The following is a 23,662-nucleotide window of genomic DNA, read 5'->3' as shown; positions in this document are numbered from 1 at the left end:
ACTTTTTAAAATATATAATGCAGCAATTGATACTCTGGAATGCATTGCTTCAAAAGGTGATGAAAATTGTCAAAAGGTTATAGTTTGGAACTCTTCAAATGTAGAGTGAAAAAGGGTTCATGCGATCTGTGCTTAGAATCTGCTGGCTGGGTGGTGATGGCTGAGGATCATGAAGATTCAAAAAGGAGGTAACTGATGATTACGCTAAAGAGAAATTGCTGCTGTTGTTATTCTTTTATCATGTGGTTTGATGCCACACTGAGTCTGAGTTCATGACAGACTGGCTGATAAGACGACAAGAACTGTCTCCAGAACTTTAAAATAATATTATTAAACAATAAACACTATGATTACCATGTTTTATTTATAGCTGTACAAGGTAATCTATCTTGTATTTATGTCCATGTGCTCTCAAGAATAGTACTATCTTCATTGTTCAACATAGAGAATGTAAGTGGGGGCTCACAATCAAGTTTTTTCCATGGGATATGGGTTTTGCTGCTTTGTTGTCCATTCCTAATTCTCTGTGAATCAACCACATTACTGTTATTCTGGATTTTGTGTAAGTCAAATCATTAAGAATGCAAATTTCCTTCCCTAAAGAACCAAATAGAATTCCATAAAGATGATTGAGATGTAAACGAACATTTTCTACAAAGACCTGGGATGAAAGCAGATTCAGTAATTTTTAGAATGAAATTAGAGAAATAGTTGTATGTCTATAGAAAAAGAGAAAGGACAGTAAGTGTAGTGGGATAGATTATAGGGGGCCAAACAGCCTCCGTTCAGTATTCTATGAAAATGGTCTATTAAATGCAGATCATGTTCACATCAAAAGCTCCAACCTGAATCAATTTCAACTGCTTAATCTAGAATCTAAAGAAAAAAAGTGGCATTATAACTAAACTACAAAATATACTTCAGTGTGTTGAAAATATGAACTTTATTTTTTTAAATACAGTACTGATTTTAAGTAAATACTGTATGCAAAACTTGCAGGGTTTTGTCTTCATATAAATTATGTACATTAGTAGAGTACAAAAGCAAATATGTTAATTTACAGTAATTAAATAGCCAATGCATAAATGGACTTTTTCCAAATGTCTGCATTGACACACTGCCCTGAAAAAATAAACTTCAGGGAAAATTAACATGTTTATCATATGTAAACACAAGCGACAGAGACAATGCAATACACCTGGCACTGGATTAGAATGTCAATTTTGTTTGCAGTGAGAAGTTTCCCATTTAGTTACCAAGTGTATTGTTCATTCGCCCATAAAGAAACAGAATACATCATAGAAATCCATGTGCAACACTAACGGCAACCAGATGACAACATTCTTGCCGCCGGGTAAAGATCATCAGTCTAACTCCTAATTCAAATAATGGGGTGGATTTTCTGCCCCTCCAGATCAAAAATGCAAATTAAATTTCATATTGCCTTTTGGCTAGCCTGCACAACCTGGACACAAATGAACCAAATGATTTTGTAACACTGCACAGAACTCTACAATAATTTGTGAAACAGGTTGTTAAAACAGCCTGAGAAAACCAAAACTTATTAGCTTTTTTATGAATAATACTTCCATCTACAACATTTGTGGAATACCATAGTTTTAATTGACTATTCATGTTTGCACATTAGTCAGATTGAATACTCAGACTTATAGGCTTTGTCAAAGTGTGTTCAGGATTTTCAACAACGAAAATTAAAGCCAACATTACTCAGTATCAAAGGCTATGCAAAGTTGGAAAAGAAGTGCTCAGTTTAATTAACTTTCTGACTTTGTTTTGCAGGATAGGATTTAGGACATTAGCAAACTATTTTAACACATTGCAGCCTTTAAAAATACATATTTAAACACCATTTGAACTCCAAAGTAAAATTATCTATGTACTTGAAACCATTTAGCATTCAAAATGATTTAAGTCGTGATGTGGGAGAGGTTGGAGGTGGTTCTATAGAATTGATGCTACCCTCAAAATTCTTTTTCTCGAGCACTGAGATTTAAATGAATTCAACAAAGCAATTCCAAAACAAAATCCAGATCTTCAAACATCACGCAACAATCCCCAAGAAATTATTTTCTTCTTGATTTGATCACGTATTCTCTATAATTAGAAACAGAATTCGATAGGTTACGCACCCAATTATTATCCTGGCATGAGTGTTAATTTTGGTCAGCAGCTTCTCTCCACCTACCAAGTCCGTACTTCAAACAGCTGGATATTTCCATCTACTTCCAACATGTCAATTTTGCTCAAATCAGTAAACCGGTGTTTATATTCCAATAAATGCTCTCCATTCACAGCAATCTTGAAACAGTCAGAACTGCAATAAATGATAATCTGGAACACAATCACAAAAAGAGTGCACAAATACATTAACCAAACAGCAAACCCCATTTAACTCCTTTTCTGTACCACTATAAAGCAAAGCAACTTTGTCTTCAGGTTTACAAAAATCTACTGAATGTCTTCTATAAAGTTGGCACACAAACTCTCTGAGCATCATTTAATTTTCCCAAGTACATTAATGTCACCATTACCACTTTGAAATAATAGGACATTACATCAGTGCGGCCTTCTAGCACACTAACCATAATGATCTTCAGTATTTCATTCCATGTGTTTTCCCATAAATGAGTGCATTTATGAGAAAATCCAAAGATAATTTGGCCACCACATAAAATGACATGGCAAATGTCACTCACTATGGATCTAGGTTGGCTTTAAATTAAGCAATTATGTGAATACTGTTGTCTAAAAAGACAAGGATCTTTAAATTTAATTTATTCTTTCATAGGAACTGGGCAGCATTTATTGCCTATCCTAATTGCCCAAAGGCTAGTTAAGAGTCAGCCAGATTGGAGTGGTCGGGAGTCATACATAAGCTAGGCCAGGCCAGGTAAGGATAGCAGTTTCCTCCTCTAAAGGATATCAGTGAACCAGTTGGATTTTTCTGATAATCAACATGGTTGCACAGTCATCAGATTCTTCAATTCTACCATCTCTCACAGTAGGAATTGAGCTTCATCTTGGTCCTTGATCTAATAGTTTAGTGACAATGCCACTGGACAATCACCATCCCTTTCCTCTCCATGCTGCTGCCGCCGCCACCACCATCCCCCCAACCCAAGCTTCTATATAAACAGTTGTTATATACACCTTTGTTATAAAATCAATTTATACATATTATTTGAAACAACTAATAGAAAAATAATAAGGTTGAGTATTGCTGATATGAAGATCTTCAGAAATGTCTCCAATTTATTTCTGGACTCTACAAAGTACCTCAAAGTATGCCTCTGGGTTAAATGGAAAACAGTCTATCTTCCTCTCCTCTTCACCCCAGCTTTGATAGAGAAAAGAGTTTCGAACGAAAGCTTTTTCTTTGAACCGAGGTGCCAGGTGCAATGGAAGGTCGGTGGAATCACTCACACAGAGATTAATAGCGAACCTGGAAGATATTTACATTTACAATACAGCTGCTTCTTTTCAGGATTTACATCTTTGCTAGAACTTTGGGTTTAGACATGGTACAAATTAAACAATGGACTTAAGTTAAAATTTAACACAGAGTTGCAACAAGATTAAATCTCAACCCCAGTATCAGGACCCTATGTTGATGGGTCTTTAACTCATATACTGAAAGGACATTTGATATTTATCATCCTGTAGCTCTACAAGGATATTTCAGAAAGGTATTTTCCTTGATATTAAAATATAATTTAGAATTAGATATGGAGCTGTTGATATTTTGCAGGAATGTTTTAAAATTTTAATTTTAAGCCTAATTCACTTACACACCTTCTCCAAAAACAATAAATTAAGTACAGTACGATCTCCATTATCCGAACGAGTATTTTGTTCCGATAACTGATCTGATAGTGGTAATTTGAGTGCCGATTATTGGGAAATGCATGCCATAATGCCGTTTAACTGATAACTGAATCCTGAATTGCCTAATGCCGTTTTTACGAGACCTTGAGATCTTGTTTGGATAATCCAAAATTCGGATGTTCGGATAATCGAGGTTCTACTGTAACAAACAGTATGAAAACTGTTTTCATTATTGTTGCCCAATGTCCCATCATGTAACACAATACAGTTGTAATTTTTATAATTTGAAATGATTTATAAAGTCAAACATCAATTCTTACTTTGTTATTTTTCATTATGTATTAGATGCACATGGGTGCTGTTGAGCAGGCATATGCTGCTTTTTGTCACTTTGTTTTGTAAACGATAGTAAATAATTATTAGTCTAACACTCATTTAATAATGAGAGGTTTATGTTAACTCAGATTCAAACTGGAAACTATGATAGTAGCCATTGCAGAAACAGGGATTAAACATACCATGTTATAAGGTTTACGGGAGGGTTAGAGAGATCTGCTGCTTTAACAGAGGGTTGTCACTTTGTTTTGTAAAAGACTGAACAATTATTAGTTCACTACTCATTTAATGATGAGAGGTTTATGTTAAATCAGATTCAAACTGGAAACTATGATAGTAGCCATTACAAAGTCAGGAATTAAACATACCAAGTTATAAGATTTACGGGAGGTTTAAGGGTTGGAGTAGCATTACTGATGAGAAAAAGAATCACTTCTATGATGAAGAGGATATATTGAGGGCTAAGAACCCAGTGGAGACCTTATGTGTTGAACTGAGGAACCATAAAGGAACGAAAATCACAGACCACCTGATAGCAGCTCAGAAGTGTGAGATTGTTTAAGTGCTGAATTAAGCAAGTATGGGACAAAGGCAGAGAAGTACTTATTAGGAATTTTAATCTTAACATAGACTGGGGGAGACAAACACTTGCCAGAAAGGTTGTGAATTTCTAGAGTGTGTCCGGGATAGTTACTACAGCAATATGTCTTGGATGTGACAAGGTGACAAGCAACATTGGATCTAGTAATGAGCAATGAGCCTCAATTAATTAGTAACCTAATTGTTCATGAACATTGTCAAATAATGATCATTACATGATCCAGTTTCATGAAGTGATTGTAAAACACAATCAAAGATTAAAAATGAGAATTTTGGATTTAATTAAGGCAGGCTTTAATAGGATGAGACAGAGACTGCCCACAGTAAACTGGGAAGCTCTGCTAATAGGTAAAACAACCAAGGAACAGCGATGAGTATTCAAAGAAACCTAACAATATTTCAGAAGCAGTTTGTACCCTTGAGAAGGAAAAGCTCCAACACACAAAACAAAACAGCCAAGGACATCTAAGGAGGTTATGGGACAGCATAAAATTAAAAAGGAAGGGCTTATAAAAACACAAGGACAATACAGAATGGGATAAATGCAAAGACCAATAAAGGGCCACAATGCAGTTCATAAGAGTGGCTATAAAGGATTTCAAAAGGCAACTTGCAAGAGACATAAAAGACAAAAAGAGATTTCATAGTTATTTAAATGGAAAACAGCTGGTTAAGAGTACAATTGGGCCATTGTAGGCTATGAATAGGGATACTGTCGATGATCATGGGGAAATGGCAGACATGCTGAATGATTTTATTGTTTCAGTATTCACAGCAGAAAAGGAGAATAGCTTGCAGGAAAATCCAAAGAAATTAACAGAGGATCAGTAACGGTCTAAATAAAATTACCTGAAGTAAATCATTAATAATGGGGAAATCAATGGAACTTTAGAGTGACAAATCCCGAGGACCTGGTGGTTTCCATCCATTGTTTTAAAGAAGGTAGGATAACACATTGAAAGATTATAGTTAGGAAATTGGCAGAGTTTCCTTGACCATAGAGTTGTGTCTGAATTTAAAAGTTGCTCATATCACTCCACTCTTAAAGGAAAGCAGAGGGAAACAAGGAAATTACAGGCCTGTTAGCCTGACAAATATGGTGGGGAAATTATTGGAGTCTATAATCAAGGATAGGATAACATCAACTCAAAACTTTTCAGTTATTTATAGACAGTCAGCATGGATTAACGAATGGGAGGTCATGCCTGACAAACCTTGAAGTTTTTCAAGAGATGACAAAGGTGATGGACAAAGGTAAGTTGGTAGATGTTGTTTATGTTGACTTCATGATGGCTTTTGATGAAGTCCCACACAAGACAGTTGGTTAAGGTGGAAGCCCATGGATTACTGACATGGATAGTAAATTGGTTGAGTGACAGGAGAGTTGGAACAATGGCTAAGTACTCAGATTGGCAGGATATGACTAGTGGTGTCCTGCAGAGATCTGTGTTGGGGTCTCAATTATTCATTGATGACTTGAATAATGGCATTAAGTGCCAAATATTCAAAATAAAACAAAGAATTGTGGATGCTGGAGATCTGAAACAAAAACAGAAATTGTAGCAGATCCAGCAACATCTGTGGGAAGGAAGCAGAATAACTTTTGAGTACAGTGATTCTGATGAAGACTCCATTTTTGTGTCAAATATTCAAATTTGCTGACAGCACAAGATTGGGCAGCATCATGGACAATGTTAATGACATCATGTCATTACAACAGGATACTGATAGATGAGGTGAATGCACAGAGCTGTGGCAAATGGATTTTAATGGAAGTGTGAGGTTATCCATTTTGGACCAAAAAAGAAAGGGTAGGACAGGTATTGTTTAGAAGGTATAAAGTTAAATACAGTGGATGCCCAACAAGATTTGGGGGTTCAGTAGCATAGCTCTATAAAGTACCAGGAACTGGTGCACAAAGTAGTCAAGAAGGCTGATTCATACCTAAAGGCTGGAGGAGAAGGATGTAGACATTATGCTGTAGTTATACAAAACCCTAATTGGATCCCACTTGGAGTACTGTGAACAGATCTGGGAACCTTACCTTAGGAAGGATGTTTTGACCTGGAGCGAGTTCCATGCAGGTTTATAAAAATGATACCTGGACTTAAGGGGTTAAGTTGTAAAGTTAGATTAAACAAATTAGGCCTTTATGGTCCAGAATTTAGAAGATTAAGGGGTGATCTAATCAGGTGGGCGGGATGCATAGTTTAAGAATTAGAGCCAGACCATTCAGGAGAGATGTTAGAAAGCACTTCTACATTGAAAGAGTAGTGGGGGTTTGAAACTCTTTTCCTCAAATGGTGGTCAATTCTAATTCAATTGTTAAATTTAAATCTGACACTCAAATTTTTATTAAACAAAGGTAACAAGGGATATTGACCCAAGATTGGCATATGGAGTTAGGCCACAGATCACGCATGACATTATTGAATGGTGGGGCAGGCTCCAGAGGCTGAATGACCTACAAGTCTTACTATGTTACAAAACAGACCTGAGAAGGTTCACCAGGTATGAAGAGACTGTCTGAAGAGGGGATGTTGAATAGGTGAGGTATATAATCATTGGAGTTTAGAAAAATGAAAGGTGACCTTATTGAAATATACAAAATTCTAAAGGAACTTGACAGGGTACATGCAAAAAGAGCCTAGGACCAGACAACATAATCTCAGAATAAGGGTTTGTCCATTTAAGAGATGAAGAGAAATTTCTGCTCTTGGAGAGTAGCGAATGTGTGAAATTGTTTACTGCAAAGGGCTGCTGAGGTTTGGTCACTATATGCCTCCAAGGCTGAGATTGAGAGATCTTTAATCAGTAAGGAAATGAAAACACTATGGGGAAAAGGCCAGAAAGTGGAGTTAAGGATGGTCAGATCTGCCAAGATCTCGTTGAATGGTGGAGCAGGCCTGAAAGGCTAAATGCCCCTATATCTTATAGTCTTACAAAATGCAGTTTGTAACAATTATAAAACTAAATTACCTGTCTGGGTTCCTATTGACTTTGCCTTGAAGAGTGATTGTTCGACCAGGGCATAATCCATCCTTAATCTGACCCATGTAAGGAACAGCCTAAAACCAAAATATCTTCCAAATTAGCGATTTTGGAGAAGATTTGTACCTCAGGTTGATAATATGTAAGTTAGCTCGCTGAGCTGGAATGTTTGTTTTCAGATGTTTATCACTGACTGGGTAACATCATCAGAGAGAGTTTCAGGTGAAGTGCTGGTGGTATGTCCCACCTCTCTATTTATAGGTCTTGGTTTCTAGTATTTCTAAGTATTAAAAACAGGGAAATATTAACAACCTAAGCCGTTCAGCTGCTTTCTATATTTTGTCCACCCCTTCAAGCCTGGTCAGAAAATTTGAGAAAAGTAAATATTTCTAAAAGTGAAAGGAAGAGGCAAGAGTGGGGATGATGTGAAAAAGAGTGGGGGGGGTGGGGATGAGGTGAAGAAGAGTGGGGGGGGTGGGGATGAGGTGAAAAAGAGTGGCGGGGGTGGGGATGAGGTGAAAAGGGGGGGGGGGGAATGAAATGAGGGGAAAATGTTACTGAAAAATACAACCTCTGGAAACACTTGTGCTTGGATATTGAAGTATTATCATGTTTTGTTTGGTGGCTTTATCAAGTTACAACGGTGGAGGCATTCTGTCTGTTTTTCCACAGCAGCTGAGAATGGAGTTGGTTTAAAATATTCATCGTCATAGAGATATACAGCATGGAAACCGACCCCATTGGTCGTCCAACCCATCCATGCCGACCCAATCCCAACCCAATCTAGTCCTACCTGCCAGCATCCAGCCCATATCCTCCAAACCCTTCCTATTCATATACCCATCCTATTAAATGTTGCAACTGTACCAGCCTTCACCACTTCCTCTGGCAGCTCATTCCATACCCGTACCACCCTCTGTGTGAAAAAGTTGCCCCTTAGGTCTCTTTTATATCTTCCCCCTCTCACCCTAAACCTATGCCCTCTGGTTCTGGACTCTCCGACCTAGGGAAAAGACTTTGTCTATTTATCCTATCTATGCTCCTCATAAATTTTGTAAACCTCTGTAAGGTCAGCCCTCAGCTCCAGGGAAAACAACCCCAGCCTGTTCAGCCTCTCCCTATAGCTCAAATCCTCCAACACTGGCAACATCCTTGTAAATCTTTTCTGAACCCTTTCAACTTTCACAACATCTTCCTGACAGGAAGGAGACCAGGATTGCATGCAATATTCCAACAGTGGCCTAACCAATGTCCTGTACAGCCGCAACATGACCTCCCAACTCCTGTACTCAATACTCTGACCAATAAAGGAAAGCATACCAAACGCCTTCTTCATTATCCTATCTACCTGCGACTCCACTTTCAAGGAGCTATGAACCTGCACTCCAAGGTCCCTTTGTTCAGCAACACTCCCTAGAACCTTAATATTAAGTGTATAAGTCCTAAGATTTGCTTTCCCAAAATGCAGCACCTCGCATTTATCTGAATTAAACTCCATCTGCCACTTCTCAGCCCATTGGCCCATCTGGTCAAGATTCTGTTGTAATCTGAGGTAATCCTCTTCGCTGTCCACAACACCTCCAAGTTTGGTGTCATCTGCAAACTTACTAACTGTACCTCTTATGCTCGCATCCAAGTCATTTACACAAATGACAAAAAGTAGAGGACCCAGCACCGATCCTTGTGGCACTCCACTGGTCAAAGGTTTCCAGACTGAAAAACAACCCTCCACCACCACCCTCTGTCTCCTATCTTTGAGCCAGTTCTGTATCCAAATTGCTAGTGTTCTGTGAGATCTAACCTTGCTAACCAGTCTCCTATGGGGAACCTTGTCGAACACCTTACTGAAGTCCATATAGATCACATCTACTGCTCTGCCCTCATCAATCCTCTTTGCTACTTCTTCAAAAAACACAATCAAGTTTGACAAAGTATCAGAACTGCTAAAGGAAAGTATCAAATTTACAAAACACGGTGCAAACAAACAATTGTGCACTTACCAATGGAATTGTTGTAGGCTTGGCATGCTGCAATATCAACAAACATTATTAAGACAGCGCGTAATAACTTGAAGGCAGTAGAAAGAGAGTTTAAAAGGATAAATTCTCAGACTTACAGTCCCACTTGCATCAGTCTTCTTTATCGGTAGGGTAGAATATGGATTATCCTGCTCCTAGTTACGACAGAAATGTTTATTACACTATCTGGTTTTTGGATGTAAAGAAGTTACAGCACATTCGGAGCATTGGTTATCTACAGTAATGAGAACCTATACACTAGATTCCAATGGTTATAAATAAACATTAATATAAGTAGCGTGACCTCAGAACATGTATGTATTACCCTATTTTCAATAAGACAATCAGAATATTGAGGTGCACCACAAGATCAAATTTCAGAGAGCTGCTTTTGCTAAAGGAGTATTTCACTGATGACAGAGTAATCAGGAGGACCAACACCATATCAAACAAAATTGTGTTTTGCAGTTAAATAGGTCATCTTCTAATCAAAGTTACAAACCTAGATCGATTAGTTACGAAAGACACAAGATGTATGTATGTAAGTTAACTCACTGAGCTGGAAGGTTTGTTTTTAGACATTTTGTCACCGTGACTAGGTAACAACATCATCAGTGAGAGTCTCCGGTGAAGCGCTGGTGCTATGTCCCGCCTCTCTATTTATAGGGCTTGGTTTCTTCAGGTGGGTGATGTCATTTCCAGTTCTTTCTTTCAAGGGAAAGTAGACGGGATTTATGTCGATGTGTTTTTTGATGGAGTTCTGGTTAGAATGCCATGCTTCTAAGAATTCTCGTGCCATCTTTGTTTCACCTGTCCTAGAATGTGTGTTGTCTCAGTCACGCTTCTATGCATTACCAAAAATACACAAACCTGGGGAGTCCTCAGACCCATACTCTCTCTACCTGGCACACCAGCATTCAGACTAGCCAAGGATTTCCACCAGAAATTAAAATATCTAACTGAAGATTCATGCCACTCCGTTCACTCCACCAAGAATTCCTGAACACCAAAGACACCAAGATAGAAGAGGATGAAATAATGGTCTCCTTTGACGTTACAACCCTTTTCATGTCAGTTAGTATCGACCTGACCAAAGAAACACTGGCATCACTACTAGGAAAACCAGGACCACAAATACCAGTCAGCACCAACCTCCTCAGCAAAGACAACATCCTCAAGCTAGTGGACTGTGCCTCACTACCACTTCACATTCAATAACAAAACCTACAAACAAGTTAGTGGAACGTCCATGGGATCACCAATATCAGGGCTCTTAGCAGAAGCAGTAATTCCGAGACTGGAACAAGCTGCCCTCCCATCTGTCCAACTCAAACTTTGGGTCCGCTACATGGATAACAACTTTGTCATCACAAAACATAACAAATTGGAGGAAACATACAATACCATCAACAATATCCTGACAGGCATGCATTTCACAAAAGAGGAGAACGACAACAGACTCCCATTCTTAGATGTAACAGTTGAATGTACAGTTAACGAAAAGCTTCAAACCAGCGTCTCCAGAAAAACAACAAACACATACCAAATACTTCAGAAGCAATCATCCCAGCACCCACAAATGGAGACATTATTTCAACGAGCTACATCACACTGCAGCACCCAAGAACTACAAAAAGGCGAAGAAAAATATCTATACAACATTTTCAAGAAAAACGGGTACTCAATAAACACAATCCACCGATTCCTCAGAAACAAGCCCAAACAAGCAGACACAACGCAACCAAAAACTATAGCTATATTACATTACATCATAGACATATCAGAAATGACTTCCAGACTACTCAGACCCCTTAACATCATGGTAGCCCACAAACCTAGCAACACACTTAAATAGTGACTAATGAACTGAAAGGATCCATTAGATACTACCAGCAAAACTAATGTCATCTACAAGATACCATGCAAGAACTGTAAAAAACACTACAGCGAACAAAGAAGCAGGAAACTTGCCACCAGGATACAGGAACACCAACTAGCCACCAAAAGACAAGACCCACAATCACTAGTTTCCATACATATAGACAAATAAGGATACCACTTTGACTGGGACAACACACACATTCTAGAATAGGTGAAACAAAGACACACATGAGAATTCTTAAGGCATAGCACTCTAACCAGAACTCCATCAATAAACACATCGACTTAGATCCCATCTACCTTCCCTTGAAGAAAAGAACTGGAAATGACATCACCCACTTGAAGAGAGGCAGGACATACCACCAGTCCTTCACTGGAGACTCTCACTGATGATGTTACCTAGTCGTGGTGACAAAACGTCTGAAAACAAGCTTTCCAGGTGAGCAAGCTAACTTACGTACTTATAATCAACCTGAGCTACAAATCTTCTCAAACATTATTAACACTAGAAGTATGTCAGTACATATGGGCAAATAGTCAAAGGGTGACAAAGAAAAAAAAAGATGGAATTGCAATCTGAAATAATTTCATGACATAATTTGATTTGGAAGATAATTCTGAACTTCCTATTATGCCCATTTAATCACCCAGAAATATGTTAATACAAATTGCTTATTTACTTCTTACTTACAGTGCTGTTCAAGAAGCAAATCGTTTGAATTTGGACCACACCAGAAATTCCAAGTGTGTCAACTCTGTCCACACTTATTCTGTGCTGGTAGTCCACAAAATGTTTTCCATTAACTGCAACCTAGTAGATAAATACATATTTTTATATAGAGAGCAGGTTCCTGCAGGTAATTACCATTCCTAAAGGTAATGTCATGCATTACCAATGCATCAATCAATCCCATAACTTCAACCCATTTTCCAGCTAGACCCCCAACACAAATTCAATTCACTTGCTCCAAAACTACACACTTCCAGCAAATCTAACTGTGCTTAACACAATAGACAGGAGCATTTGATACATTTCACTCTCAGTTCCCTAATAAAACAGAGTTAATAACATTTTTGCTTGTATATTTATATCAAGGTAAAAATAGAAAACGAGTTTTCATTGTTTTTTCCCTTTGTATCTTTGCATGCAAAGAAAAAGGCAATGGATTTGACAATATTGCTATCATGACTGCAATACGGCATTTCTATTCTGATGAAACAGTAACCTATGTGCCTCTATTGATGACACTAATTATAATATGGTGAGGCAGTTACATGAAAGGAAGACAATGCGAACAGGACTGAGTTTTGAAAAAGGTACTAGAATGATAGAAGATGCAGACATAACTGGAATTATTTATGGATTTCATTACTTACACATGTACTTAGAAGCAGGACAATCAAAAGCTGTTACATAACAGAGAGATGTTTCAAAAAAATCTTCTCATTGTAGTAACATTACAAAAAAATCACCTTTAGATGAACTGAAAGAGTTGACATTCTCATTTCATTTCCATTACCAAGCATTGCACAGAGAAGGTTAGGTTAAGTAAGAGTTGGAGCTCATGCACTATACTCAATTTGACAACAAGACTAAATTAGTATTCAATGTATGTGAAAAGTTTATTTTAAAAAAACAAGTAATCAATCTCCTGGTTACTTTCACATCTCAATTGACTACAAGTATTTTATTTCTAAATACAAATTATGTGAAGCATAAATCCAGACAATCTCCATCCACTGCATAAGACGACCTGATACTGCAGGAAAGGAGACATAAACAGTTAAGAGCAACTATGTCTCCATCCATATTTGATGGTTACTAAGCGCTCTTTTAAACTCAATTACTTGACTCTGTGTACTGTTGAGGAGTCACAACAGCAATGTCCAGAGAGTCAGATTAATCATCACATTTACCAGCAATACGACAAAAAAAACCCTACATTGCAGAAGATTTAAGGGCAACTTACAAATTATAACCAATTTGTTGGAGTTTGTATACAAATAGCAAAAACATGTTAAGTTTTACAATGGCACTGCAAGTTATTGAACAATGCAGCATGATGGGCACATTGTCGAATTTAAATATCTGTTAACAAGTTCCACAATTACACAGTACTAAGATGCCATGTCAGAAAATATCAAGGAAAATGTCAAAAAGAAATTAGGAACAGCGAGCATTACCTTGAACCTGTCAACCATTACGAAGAAAATGATTTCAAATGGTTCTCCTTTTTTGAATGGCATCTCATATTTTATCTCTTCACGTCCCCATCTTTCACATGTCAGAGTATTGCAAACAACACACCCAGATCTCCGAAACCGTGGATTGAAATGGAAGGCTACATCTGCACGAGGTTTTTCACCGCTTCCACACTGTAAATCCACTTGGAATCTGTACGAAAGTTCAACAATGACACACATTTCCACGCCATGAAAAATCAAACTAATTATATGACCATAGGAATTAGGAGCCAGGTGGACGTCATAGAATACAAGTTCCCTGACTGAACAAGATTAACAGCCCCAATAAGGGAGCCCAGGCTGACAGGAGTGTCAAAGGTTCTGTTCACTCTGAGGAAGCATGACCAGTATCAAATATATGCATGTGTAAATAAAGGATGATTTGGTGATGGGATATCAGCCTCTGTGGAATTATTTTAGATTCTGCCTCCACTGCATTCTGTGGCAGAGAGTTCCATAGATTCACAACTCTCAGTATCAGTTTTGTCTCATTTAGTTTCGAATCTACCTCCTCTCACTATATTTATGCCAACTTATTGAAAGCTGTCCTATCTGCTCAATGCCCACCTTATCAATCCCCTTTAGCAGTTAATATACCTCAAGCAGATTCCCCCCTCATTCTTCTGAACTCCAGCGAGTATCAGCCCCAACTATTCAACCACTCCTCATATGACAGTTCTTTCATCTCTGGAATCAGCTTTGTGAACCTCCTCTGAACTGCCTCCAGTCCCACCATATCCTTCCTCAACTAAGGAGACCAGAATTGAACACAATATTCCAGATGTTTCCTCACCAACATCTTATATAATTGTAACAACACATCTTTACTTTTATAAGCCAGTCGTTTTATAATAAATGCTAGGATTCTATTTGCTATTCTTATTATATGCTGCACCCACTTCCTACAATTCATGCACAAAGACACCCAGATCTCTCTGCACTGACGTAGTTTGAATCTGCTTCTATTTAAATAATAATTTGCATTTTTGTCTTTCCAGCCAAACTGGACAACCTCACATTTATCCACACTAAACTCCATCTCCCAGATTCTGGTCATTCTTGAAGCCTATCAATATCCACCTGTACCCTCTTTATCTCCTCATCACTGCCTGCTTCCGCATCAAAATTCGGCAGGAGATGAGAGATGTGGATTAGGAGCAGCTATTTGAAGGGAAGTCCACATTTGATATGTGGGAGGCTTTCAAAGATAGGTTGAAGATAGCAGCAAGATAGGCATGTCCCTTTGAAAACAAGGGATAGGAATGGCAAGATTCGTGAACTGTGGATGAAAGGAGAAATCATACGACTAGTCAAGAAGAAAAGGGAACCGTACATAAGGTCCAGGCAGCTTAAAAACAGAAGGGGCCTTGGAGGAATATCGAGAGAGTAGGACCAATCTTAAAGAAGGAATCAAGCGGGCTAAAAGGGGTCAGGAAATAACTTTAGTAAGCAGAATTAAGGAGAATCCCAAGGCCTTTTATTCATATATAAGAAGCAAGAGGGTAACTCGAGAAAGGGTTGGTCCAGTAAAAGTTAAGGAAGGAAGGAAGGTTGTGTGTCGAACCTGAGAAAATGGGGGACCTGTTTGAGGTCTACAAAACCATAAAGGGTATAGACAAGTTGGATAGAGATAAGCTTTTTCCCAGGTGAGGGATTCATAACGAGAGATCACACATTCAAGTTGAGAGTTGAAAAGTTTAAGGGGGATACACGCAGAAAGTACTTTACACAGAGGGTGGTAGGTGCCTGGAATGCCTTGCCAGCAGAGGTAGCAGAGGCAGGCACAGTAGATTCATGGACAGATGCAAGAGTATGTGGGGAGCAGAGGGATACAGATTCTTAGGAATTGGGCGATAGGTTTAGACAGTGGATTTGAATCGGCTCAGGCTTGGAGGGCCGAAGGGCCCAATCTTGGGCTGTAAATTTTCTTTGTACTTTGTTCTTTGCTTTTCTACCTATTTTAGTATCATATCATTTTTAGCTATCTGGTTTCTTGAACCCACTGGTGACCTGGTCCACATTTACAAAGTTTACGAAAATGGGGCATATTTTGGAAAAGCATGCGGAATATATGTATAATGACAATAAACCACATCAAGGCCATGTATATACAGCATTTGGCTATAGCCAAAACTGATCTCAATCTCTCCCATTTAATAACAATTCATTTTATTCAAGAAAACTTGCTGTTACAAATTGGAAAGTGTCTGGGACATTTGGAAATGCCCAAAAGCAAACCACACAATGTGAAAACAATTCTACATTTCATCTTAAACTACAGTCATGTCTGCTTGTCTCAACGCTATGTTAAAAGTAATTTTCTTAAGTAAATGCCGTCCAGAGAATATTTATACAATAAAAATTTACATTCCTCATTTTGTATAAAAATGGAATTTCCAGTTGCATTGTCACACTACACCATCCACTGTCATTGTTGACTAAGGTATAATTTTTACTTTAAAAAAATAAAGAATTTTAAATAGGGGAAAGTTCAAGATCAAGCTATTTATTAAGCTAAAATCTTCGACTATCCACACATATTCCTATTCTGTACTGAATGGAACATTTTATACCAAGTTCAAGATACAATCATTGCATTAAGACTGCCAAAGTCTCAGCCAGGTCAATTACATCACATTCCCCAAACACACAGAAATATTATTGGTGTCTGGTATAAAAATTACTGCAAGTAATAACTTCAGCAAAACAGAAGGCAGGCTGAGCAGTTTCCACCTTCGCTGTTTCAGATGTACCATTAGCAGCTACTGGCATGGCAAGGTCATTTTCAGAGGTCTGAAACATGCTAACTCCATCAGTACTCACTCAATAACACAAATACAAATTGCTGGAAAAGCTCACAAGGTCTGGCAGCATCTGTGAAGAGAATTCAGAGTTAACGTTTTGGATCCGGTGACCCTTCCTCAGAATCAAGAAACTCATCAGTTCAGCTTTATGTTTCTGATTTACAGCATTCACAGTTCTTTCAGTTTTTGATTAGCATACACTCAGTGTTAAGTCTATGAAACCTGTACTGGGTCAACCATGTTAATTAAAAGCATGATAGCTGAATACCTAATGATGTACAATTAGCTGACGACTGGGTCATGATGTCCTTGTGTCCATTCCGCTACCGCAAGGACACTTCAAAATGAAGTATGAAGATAGTGGATATTGGCACTGACAATAGGGAGACAGTTGGTGGGGGGAGCTGACTATTTGAAAAGGCATTGGAAAAGGTGAACATAAGTTAAAACCCCAACTGGTTGAGGAGAGGGGTCAGAGAAAATAGCAGTCAATGAATACTGCACCCTCTCAACCCTTTTCTTCCTCTGCATCAAACACAATAGAGATTCCAATGATGGAGTGAGGCTCCATATACTTTCTATCCCTCTCTGTCACACTCTTGTTACCTTGATCCACATAACTACTCTGCCCTACTTTTTCCTTACTCGCTCACTTGAGCATTTGGCACATTTCACTAACATCTTTCAGAATGTAAATTTACCATGAAGTTTCAATGATTTGACTTCAACAACATTTATTTGTCAAATCAAAGAAAACATCTCATCCCAGAATACCAAGGTGGTTTACAGAATACAAGTACATTTCTTCTAAGAATAAAGGTAACTGGCTACCTCAAAATTTGTAATTTGTAAATTGCTGCCAAAGGGAAATTTTCGACAAGTGTCCTGGTCACCATATAAAATTTTCTGCCCGGTGTAAATTTTCCACATGGTTCAGGTTGTATGTTTGCTCGCTGAGCTGGCAGGTTTGTTTCAGATATTTTATCACCATGCCAGGTAACATCACCACAGAGCCTCTGTTGAAGCGCTGATGTTCTGTCCCACTTTCTACTTACATGTCTTGGTCTGTTAAGGCAGGTGATATAATTTCCAATTCTCTTTCTCAAAGGTTGGTAAATGGGGTCCAAATCGATGTGTTTATTGACGGAGTTCCGGTTAGAATGCCAGGCCTCTAGGAATTCCCATGTGTGTCTCTATTTAGCCTGTGCTAGGATGGATGTGTTGTCCAAGTCAAAGTGATGTCCTTCTTCATCTGTAAGTAAGGATACTAGTGAGATCTGGTCGTGTCTTTTGATGGTTAGTTGGTGCTCGTGTATCCTGGTGGCCAGTTGCCTGCCTTCTGTCCTATGTAGTGTTTGTTGCAGTCTTTGCAGGGTATTTTGTATAAGGCATTCGATTTGCTGGTTGTTGGTAGGGGGTCCTATAGGTTCCTGCATATTCAAGAACAACAGGTACCCGATAAACACAGTCCGCTGATTCTTAAACAAGAAACGCAAACAAGAAGACACAACATGCCCAGAGACTCTAACCACACTACAATATAATAAAAATATCTCGGAGATGACTACCAGACTACTCTAACCCCTTAGCATCATGACAACCCACAAACCTACCAACACACTGAAACAGCTACTGATGAACCTAAAGGATCCCGTACCAACAACCAGTAAATTGAATGTCATTTACCTAATACCCTGCTAGGGCCGCAATAAACACTACATCGGACAGACAGGCAGGCAGGAAACTAGCCACCAGGATACACGAGCATCAACTAGCCATCACTAGCATCCTTACACACAGACAAAGAAGGACACCACTTCAACCAAGATAACACACCCATCCTAGGACAGGCTAAACTGAGACATATACGGGAATTCTTAGAGGTCTGGCATTCAAACCAGAACTCCTTCAATAAACACATCGATTTGGACCTCATTTACCAACCTCTGAGAAAGAGAATCGAAAATGATATCACCCACCTTAACAGATCAAGACACATGAGTAGAAAGTGGAACAGAACACCAGCGCTTCAACAGAGGCTCTCTGATGATGTTACCTAGTATGGTGACAAAAAGTCTGAGAACAAACCTTCCAGCTCAGCATACAAATGGACAACCTGAACCTCAACCTGAGCTACAAACCTTCTCAAAAAAAAATCGGTTCCACGTCATGTTTTACCTTTCACTTTCTTTGGGCAATACTCCTTGCACTGCTATCATCTGCCCTCGTCGCAAACCACCAAAGATTGCACCACTGTATGGTATAACCTGAAAGAAAAAATAACAGCCAAGCTTAGAAGAGCAAATTAATAGACTATTTGAAGATCAGTAATACTTGCATTAGTTTAGTGCAGCTTGCAATACCATTACAATATATTTAAATTAACTCCTTAATTATATTTTGAGCATGAATTGAGTTTGCTTCAATGCTAAAGATAAGTCAAGACATCGTAGCATAAACAAACCATAGCCACATTACAATGCATGCAGTACATTCTTCTCAGTCTGTATCTGCATTAAGTTTCTAGTTACTGCAAATTAAGGCGGTTGTCCAGTTCTTAGACAAATTGCAGAAGAGCATAATGAGGTTGATTCCACATGTCAGAGGAAAGAGACATGTTCTTGCATAGAGACCAAAAAAAATCACAGTGTATTTCATTGGATATTAATTGGACAGAGGAAGTAGGTAAAGGAGTTAAGCAAATGGAGTTCCTAAACAAGTCAAAAATTCCATTCAAAACCAGTATGTAAAAAACCCAAGTGAAGGCTTGCTATTTCTAACAATTGGAAATGAAACAGAGATGTATAAGTAGGCAATAGTGACTATAAGTCGAGATTAGAGTGGTGCTGGAAAAGCACAGCAGGTCAGGCAGCATCTGAGGAGCAGGAAAATCGATGTTTCGGGCAAAAGCCCTTCATCAGGAATAGTGACCATAACATAATGCACTATAAAATGACAACACAGAATTACACGAGTATGATGAAAACTGAGTATAGAAACTGAAGAAATTCTGATTCTGTGATTGAGACAGAGCTAGAATGGGAACTAAATTGGCAAGTAATAAAGTTGAACAATAGGAAACAATTAAAATTGCATTCAACAAAGTGCACAAAACATGCAACCTGCTAAGAAAAAAGAACAAACTAAACACTAGTGCAATGCCATGGATAAATAAGGGCATAAGGAAGCACTTAATAAATAGGAAGCAAGTAGTTGAAACAAGTAGTTTGGATACTTTTAATGGGAAGACAAATATGAGTGAGAAAGAAATGAATGATTACTATGGTGGAGTTAATCAGAAGAAATGGTAGGAGGCTCAACTGAAGCACAAAAACTGGCATTAGTTGGAACATCAAATTTATTTCTTCTGTATATTGTGGGTCATCCCATGTACATTCTTCAGCTTTGAAAAAGAGAGTGTTTACAAGAGACCTTATAAAGATATAGGACAGATTCTCAACAAGATAGAGAAAGCAAATCATGGAGAACAACAAAGATTCAGGATTGAACAGAATATGTTCAAATATATTTCTGCTTACAGAAAACTGACTGACTCAACAGGAAGAGTAAACTTCAGACACTGGGTGCATTCCAGGGTCATTTAGATGTTGCAACAGAAATGTAATTAGTACAGCATGTTGAAGTTTCAATATTTGTCATCTGCCTCAGCCCTTGCCTGAAGGAATTAAAATTGAGATTTATAGAACTGAAGCAAAAATAGGTAAAAACAAATACGTCTCCAACACTTCTAAACAGTTACTAGACAGGTGAATTGTATAAAATCTGTGCAATATGAAATCAAGTTTCTGAAAATGGTCAGGCACAATCAGAAACTGTTCTAAAGTTAACATTTGTGTCTAAAAAAGTGGGGAGTTCTCCAGCTGCAAAAAAGTTAAAATAGATTCAGTTCTGGCTTAAATTGAATTACATAGCAGTGCATTCTAAGAACTGAAGTTGATTCACAGTCAAACCATTCAGAATATTTTGGCTTTCAGAAAAAATGTTCCCAAAATAAAATTTTAAGTATTTCTATTGACAAAAGGAGCAATGAATGCAAATTTATATCATGTCTTTCAACACAAATGTCCAAAAGTAATTCACAGCCAGAGTACTCATGATGCATGGTCATGGTTATAATATAGGACACACAGCAGTTGTTTTTGTACACAGTATAAACTGGTGGAGAACTTCAATGTCCATTACTAAGAGTTGCTCAGTGATGCCACTGCTGTGCTGGCCAAGTTCTAAAGGACATAACTGCTAGACTGGGCTCGTAGCAGCTGATGTGCAAAACCACAAGAAAGAAACTTTGGGAGGCACTGCGCATGGGAATGGTAGCAGCATAGTGGCAAGGTTATTGGACAAGTAACCCAGAAGCTCCTGAGACCCATTCAAATCCAAGCACGGCAGCTTGGGGGAAATTAAATTCAATTAATAAATTTGGAACAACATGCTAACCTCTGTTACAAATTATGGTTCACCATAGGGTGACACGGTGGCTCAGTGGTTAGCACTGCTGCTTCACAGCGCCAGGGACCCAAGTTTGATTCCAGCCTCGGGTGACTGTTTGTATTGAGTTTGCACATTCTCTTCATGTCTGTATGGGTTTCCTCCGGCTGCTCGAGTTTCCTCCCACAATCCAAAGATGTGCAAGTTAGGTGAGTTGGCCATGCTAAATTGCCCATAGTATTCAGGGATGTGTAGTTTAGGAGCATTAGTCAGGGGTAAATGTAGAGTAGAGTAATTGGGTAGGGGAAATGGGTCAGGATAGGTTACTCTTCAGAGGGTCGGTGTGGACTTGTTGGACCAAATGGCCTGTTTCCACATTGTAGGGATTCTATGACTCCATCACAAATGGAGAAAAAGTCTGCCAGCCTTATTTGCTCTGGCCTCCACATCAGAAATCTTTACTGCCTCTTTACAGCTGAGGAAACCACTCTCAAGAACAAATCAAGAAAAAACGCATCCAAAAACAGAGACAAAGGTTTGAAATTATTAAAAACTCCACATGCCCCTTTTTAACATTCAAATGTGATGACATTTTAAAATTCCTGAAGAAGGGTGCTGGCCCAAACGTTGACTGTCTTGTCCTTGGATGCTGCCTAAGCAGCAGTGCCTTCTCCAGTGCCTTGCTTTATTAACTTTACATATGACTTCATGAAAATAATTTCCATTTTTTAAAATAAATAGTACAAAAGCTTAAAAAAAGAAATGAGTGCAGGAGAAGTATGCCTTTCCTACCTATAACCTTTCAGTTTGAAGATTGTGCTGGTGGTGGCATCTCTCACTACCCCAAATGTTCTAGGATTTAGGAAGGTAAACCTATATAGAGATCTATTATTTTTCAACATATGGACTTTCCAACAAAATTTTCATCTGAACCACCACTTTAGGCAAGTGGGCACTTTTGGTCGGGATTAACACCAGACTATTGCTTATATTTTGAAATGCTGAGTGTAAGATACAAGCAAGTGTGCAGAAGACACCAAAATTGGAGCTGTGGTGGACGGCAAAGATTACTTCAGAGTACAATAGGATCTTGGTGAGAGAGGCTAACGGGCTGAGGAGTGGAAGATGGAGTTTAATTTAGATAAATGTGAGGTACTGCATTTTGGAAAAGCAATTCAGGGCAGGACTTATATACTTAATGGTAAGGCCCTGGGGAGTGTTGCTGAACAAAATGACTTTGGAGTGTAAGTTCATCATTCCTTGAAAGTGGAGCCGCAGGTAGATAGGATAGTGAAGTAGCATTTGGTATGCTTTCCTTTATTGGTCAGTGAATATAGGAGTTGGTAGGTTATGTTGAGGCTGCATAGGACATTGGTAAGGCCACTATTGGAATACTGCATGCAATTCTGGTCTCCCTCCTGTATGAAGGATGTTGTGAAACTTGAAAGGTTCCAAAAAGATTTACAAGGATGTTGCCAGGTTCGGAGGATCTGAGCTATAGTGAGAGGCTGAACAGGGGCGATCTTATAGAGGTTTATAAAATCATGAGCGGCATAGTTAGGGTGAATAGAATAGGTCTTCTCCTCGGGGTTGGGGAGGCTAAAACTAGAGGGCATGAGTTTGGGGTGACAGAGGGAAGATTTAAAAGGAACATAAGGGGTAACTTTGTTCACACAGACAGTGGTGCACTTATGGAAATGAGCTGCCAGAGGAAGTGGTAGAGACTGATACAATTACAACATTTAAAAGGCATCTGGATGGGTATACAAATAGAAAAGGTTTAGAGGGACATAAGCCAAATGCTGGCAAATGGGACTAGATTAATTTTGGATATCTGGTCAGTATGGATAAGTTGGACCAAAGGATCTGTTTCCATTCTGTACATCTCTGCAACCCTGATCTCAGCCAAAGATCAGAAGTGTGTTCTGCACAAACATCCACCTCTCTTTTATTCTGAAATGGTCCAGCCATTCAGTATCATGGAAGCAAAAATTATTTCAAATAACTACCAGGAAATTAGAGATAAGAAGGATGGGAGGATGAACTGGAGAGCCAATTTAGCTTTCTCACCTCTAATTATTTCTCAGATTAAGTAGGTGTAAATATTAATTCTATTACCAAGTGAATACAGGGACATAATCTCCAGTGCTACACAAGGTCTAGTCCTCTCAATAAATGGAAAGTGATTCCAGTAGAAAGATTTCGGAGCTGTAAACTCACCCTCTTTTATAGGGTTAACCCATTAGTACTTTATTGTTAATCTTTCCATCCAGTGAATCACCTCTTCATGGGCAGATTCACTTAGCACAGACTAGCTTGTTAAATACAACCACGTACACAAAACACGCCGAAACTAAGTCCTTACCGGGTTGAATATCGTTGGGTTAGACATCTAGGAACCTATTGATTGGGGATAACCAAAAGAAACCCGAAAGACACCGACTGGCGACAAACCCCTCCGCATCCACCGAACCCAGCCACGGCTGTAACAAT

At 38.6% G+C, this 23,662-nt stretch overlaps 1 protein-coding gene across 2 annotated transcripts; it reads right to left on the bottom strand.

Moving 5' to 3' along the window:
• Positions 1-924: 924 nt before the first annotated feature.
• LOC140482859 (galectin-8-like) lies at positions 925-23,662 on the bottom strand. Of its 2 annotated transcripts, XM_072580563.1 has the most exons (10): positions 23,535-23,662; positions 18,899-18,987; positions 13,857-14,067; positions 12,364-12,483; positions 9,890-9,946; positions 9,774-9,800; positions 7,762-7,850; positions 3,298-3,463; positions 2,207-2,352; positions 925-2,115 (listed from the first exon to the last, which is right to left on the bottom strand). In XM_072580563.1, coding segments are annotated over exons 1-10 (933 nt in total). In that variant the 5' UTR covers positions 23,562-23,662; the 3' UTR covers positions 925-2,114. The 2 variants fall into 2 exon arrangements, with proteins under 2 accessions (XP_072436664.1, XP_072436663.1); XM_072580562.1 differs by having other exon boundaries at positions 925-2,352.

The sequence above is a fragment of the Chiloscyllium punctatum genome, chromosome 11 (genome assembly GCF_047496795.1).
Source record: "Chiloscyllium punctatum isolate Juve2018m chromosome 11, sChiPun1.3, whole genome shotgun sequence".
NCBI lineage: Eukaryota > Metazoa > Chordata > Chondrichthyes > Orectolobiformes > Hemiscylliidae > Chiloscyllium > Chiloscyllium punctatum.
This window is presented reverse-complemented; position numbering and strand designations above follow the sequence as displayed.

What these genes read in the sequence shown, in the direction of transcription:
- LOC140482859 (XM_072580562.1), bottom strand. Translation starts at nt 23,561, where the DNA reads ATGTCTAACCCAACGATATTCAACCCG. An exon ending in TTGCCCAAAGAAAGTGAAAG is followed by an intron (nt 14,068 to 18,898) that starts GTAAAACATGAC and finishes ACTTTCGTACAG; the next exon opens with ATTCCAAGTGGATTTACAGT. An exon ending in TAATGGTTGACAGGTTCAAG is followed by an intron (nt 12,484 to 13,856) that starts GTAATGCTCGCT and finishes TTTATCTACTAG; the next exon opens with GTTGCAGTTAATGGAAAACA.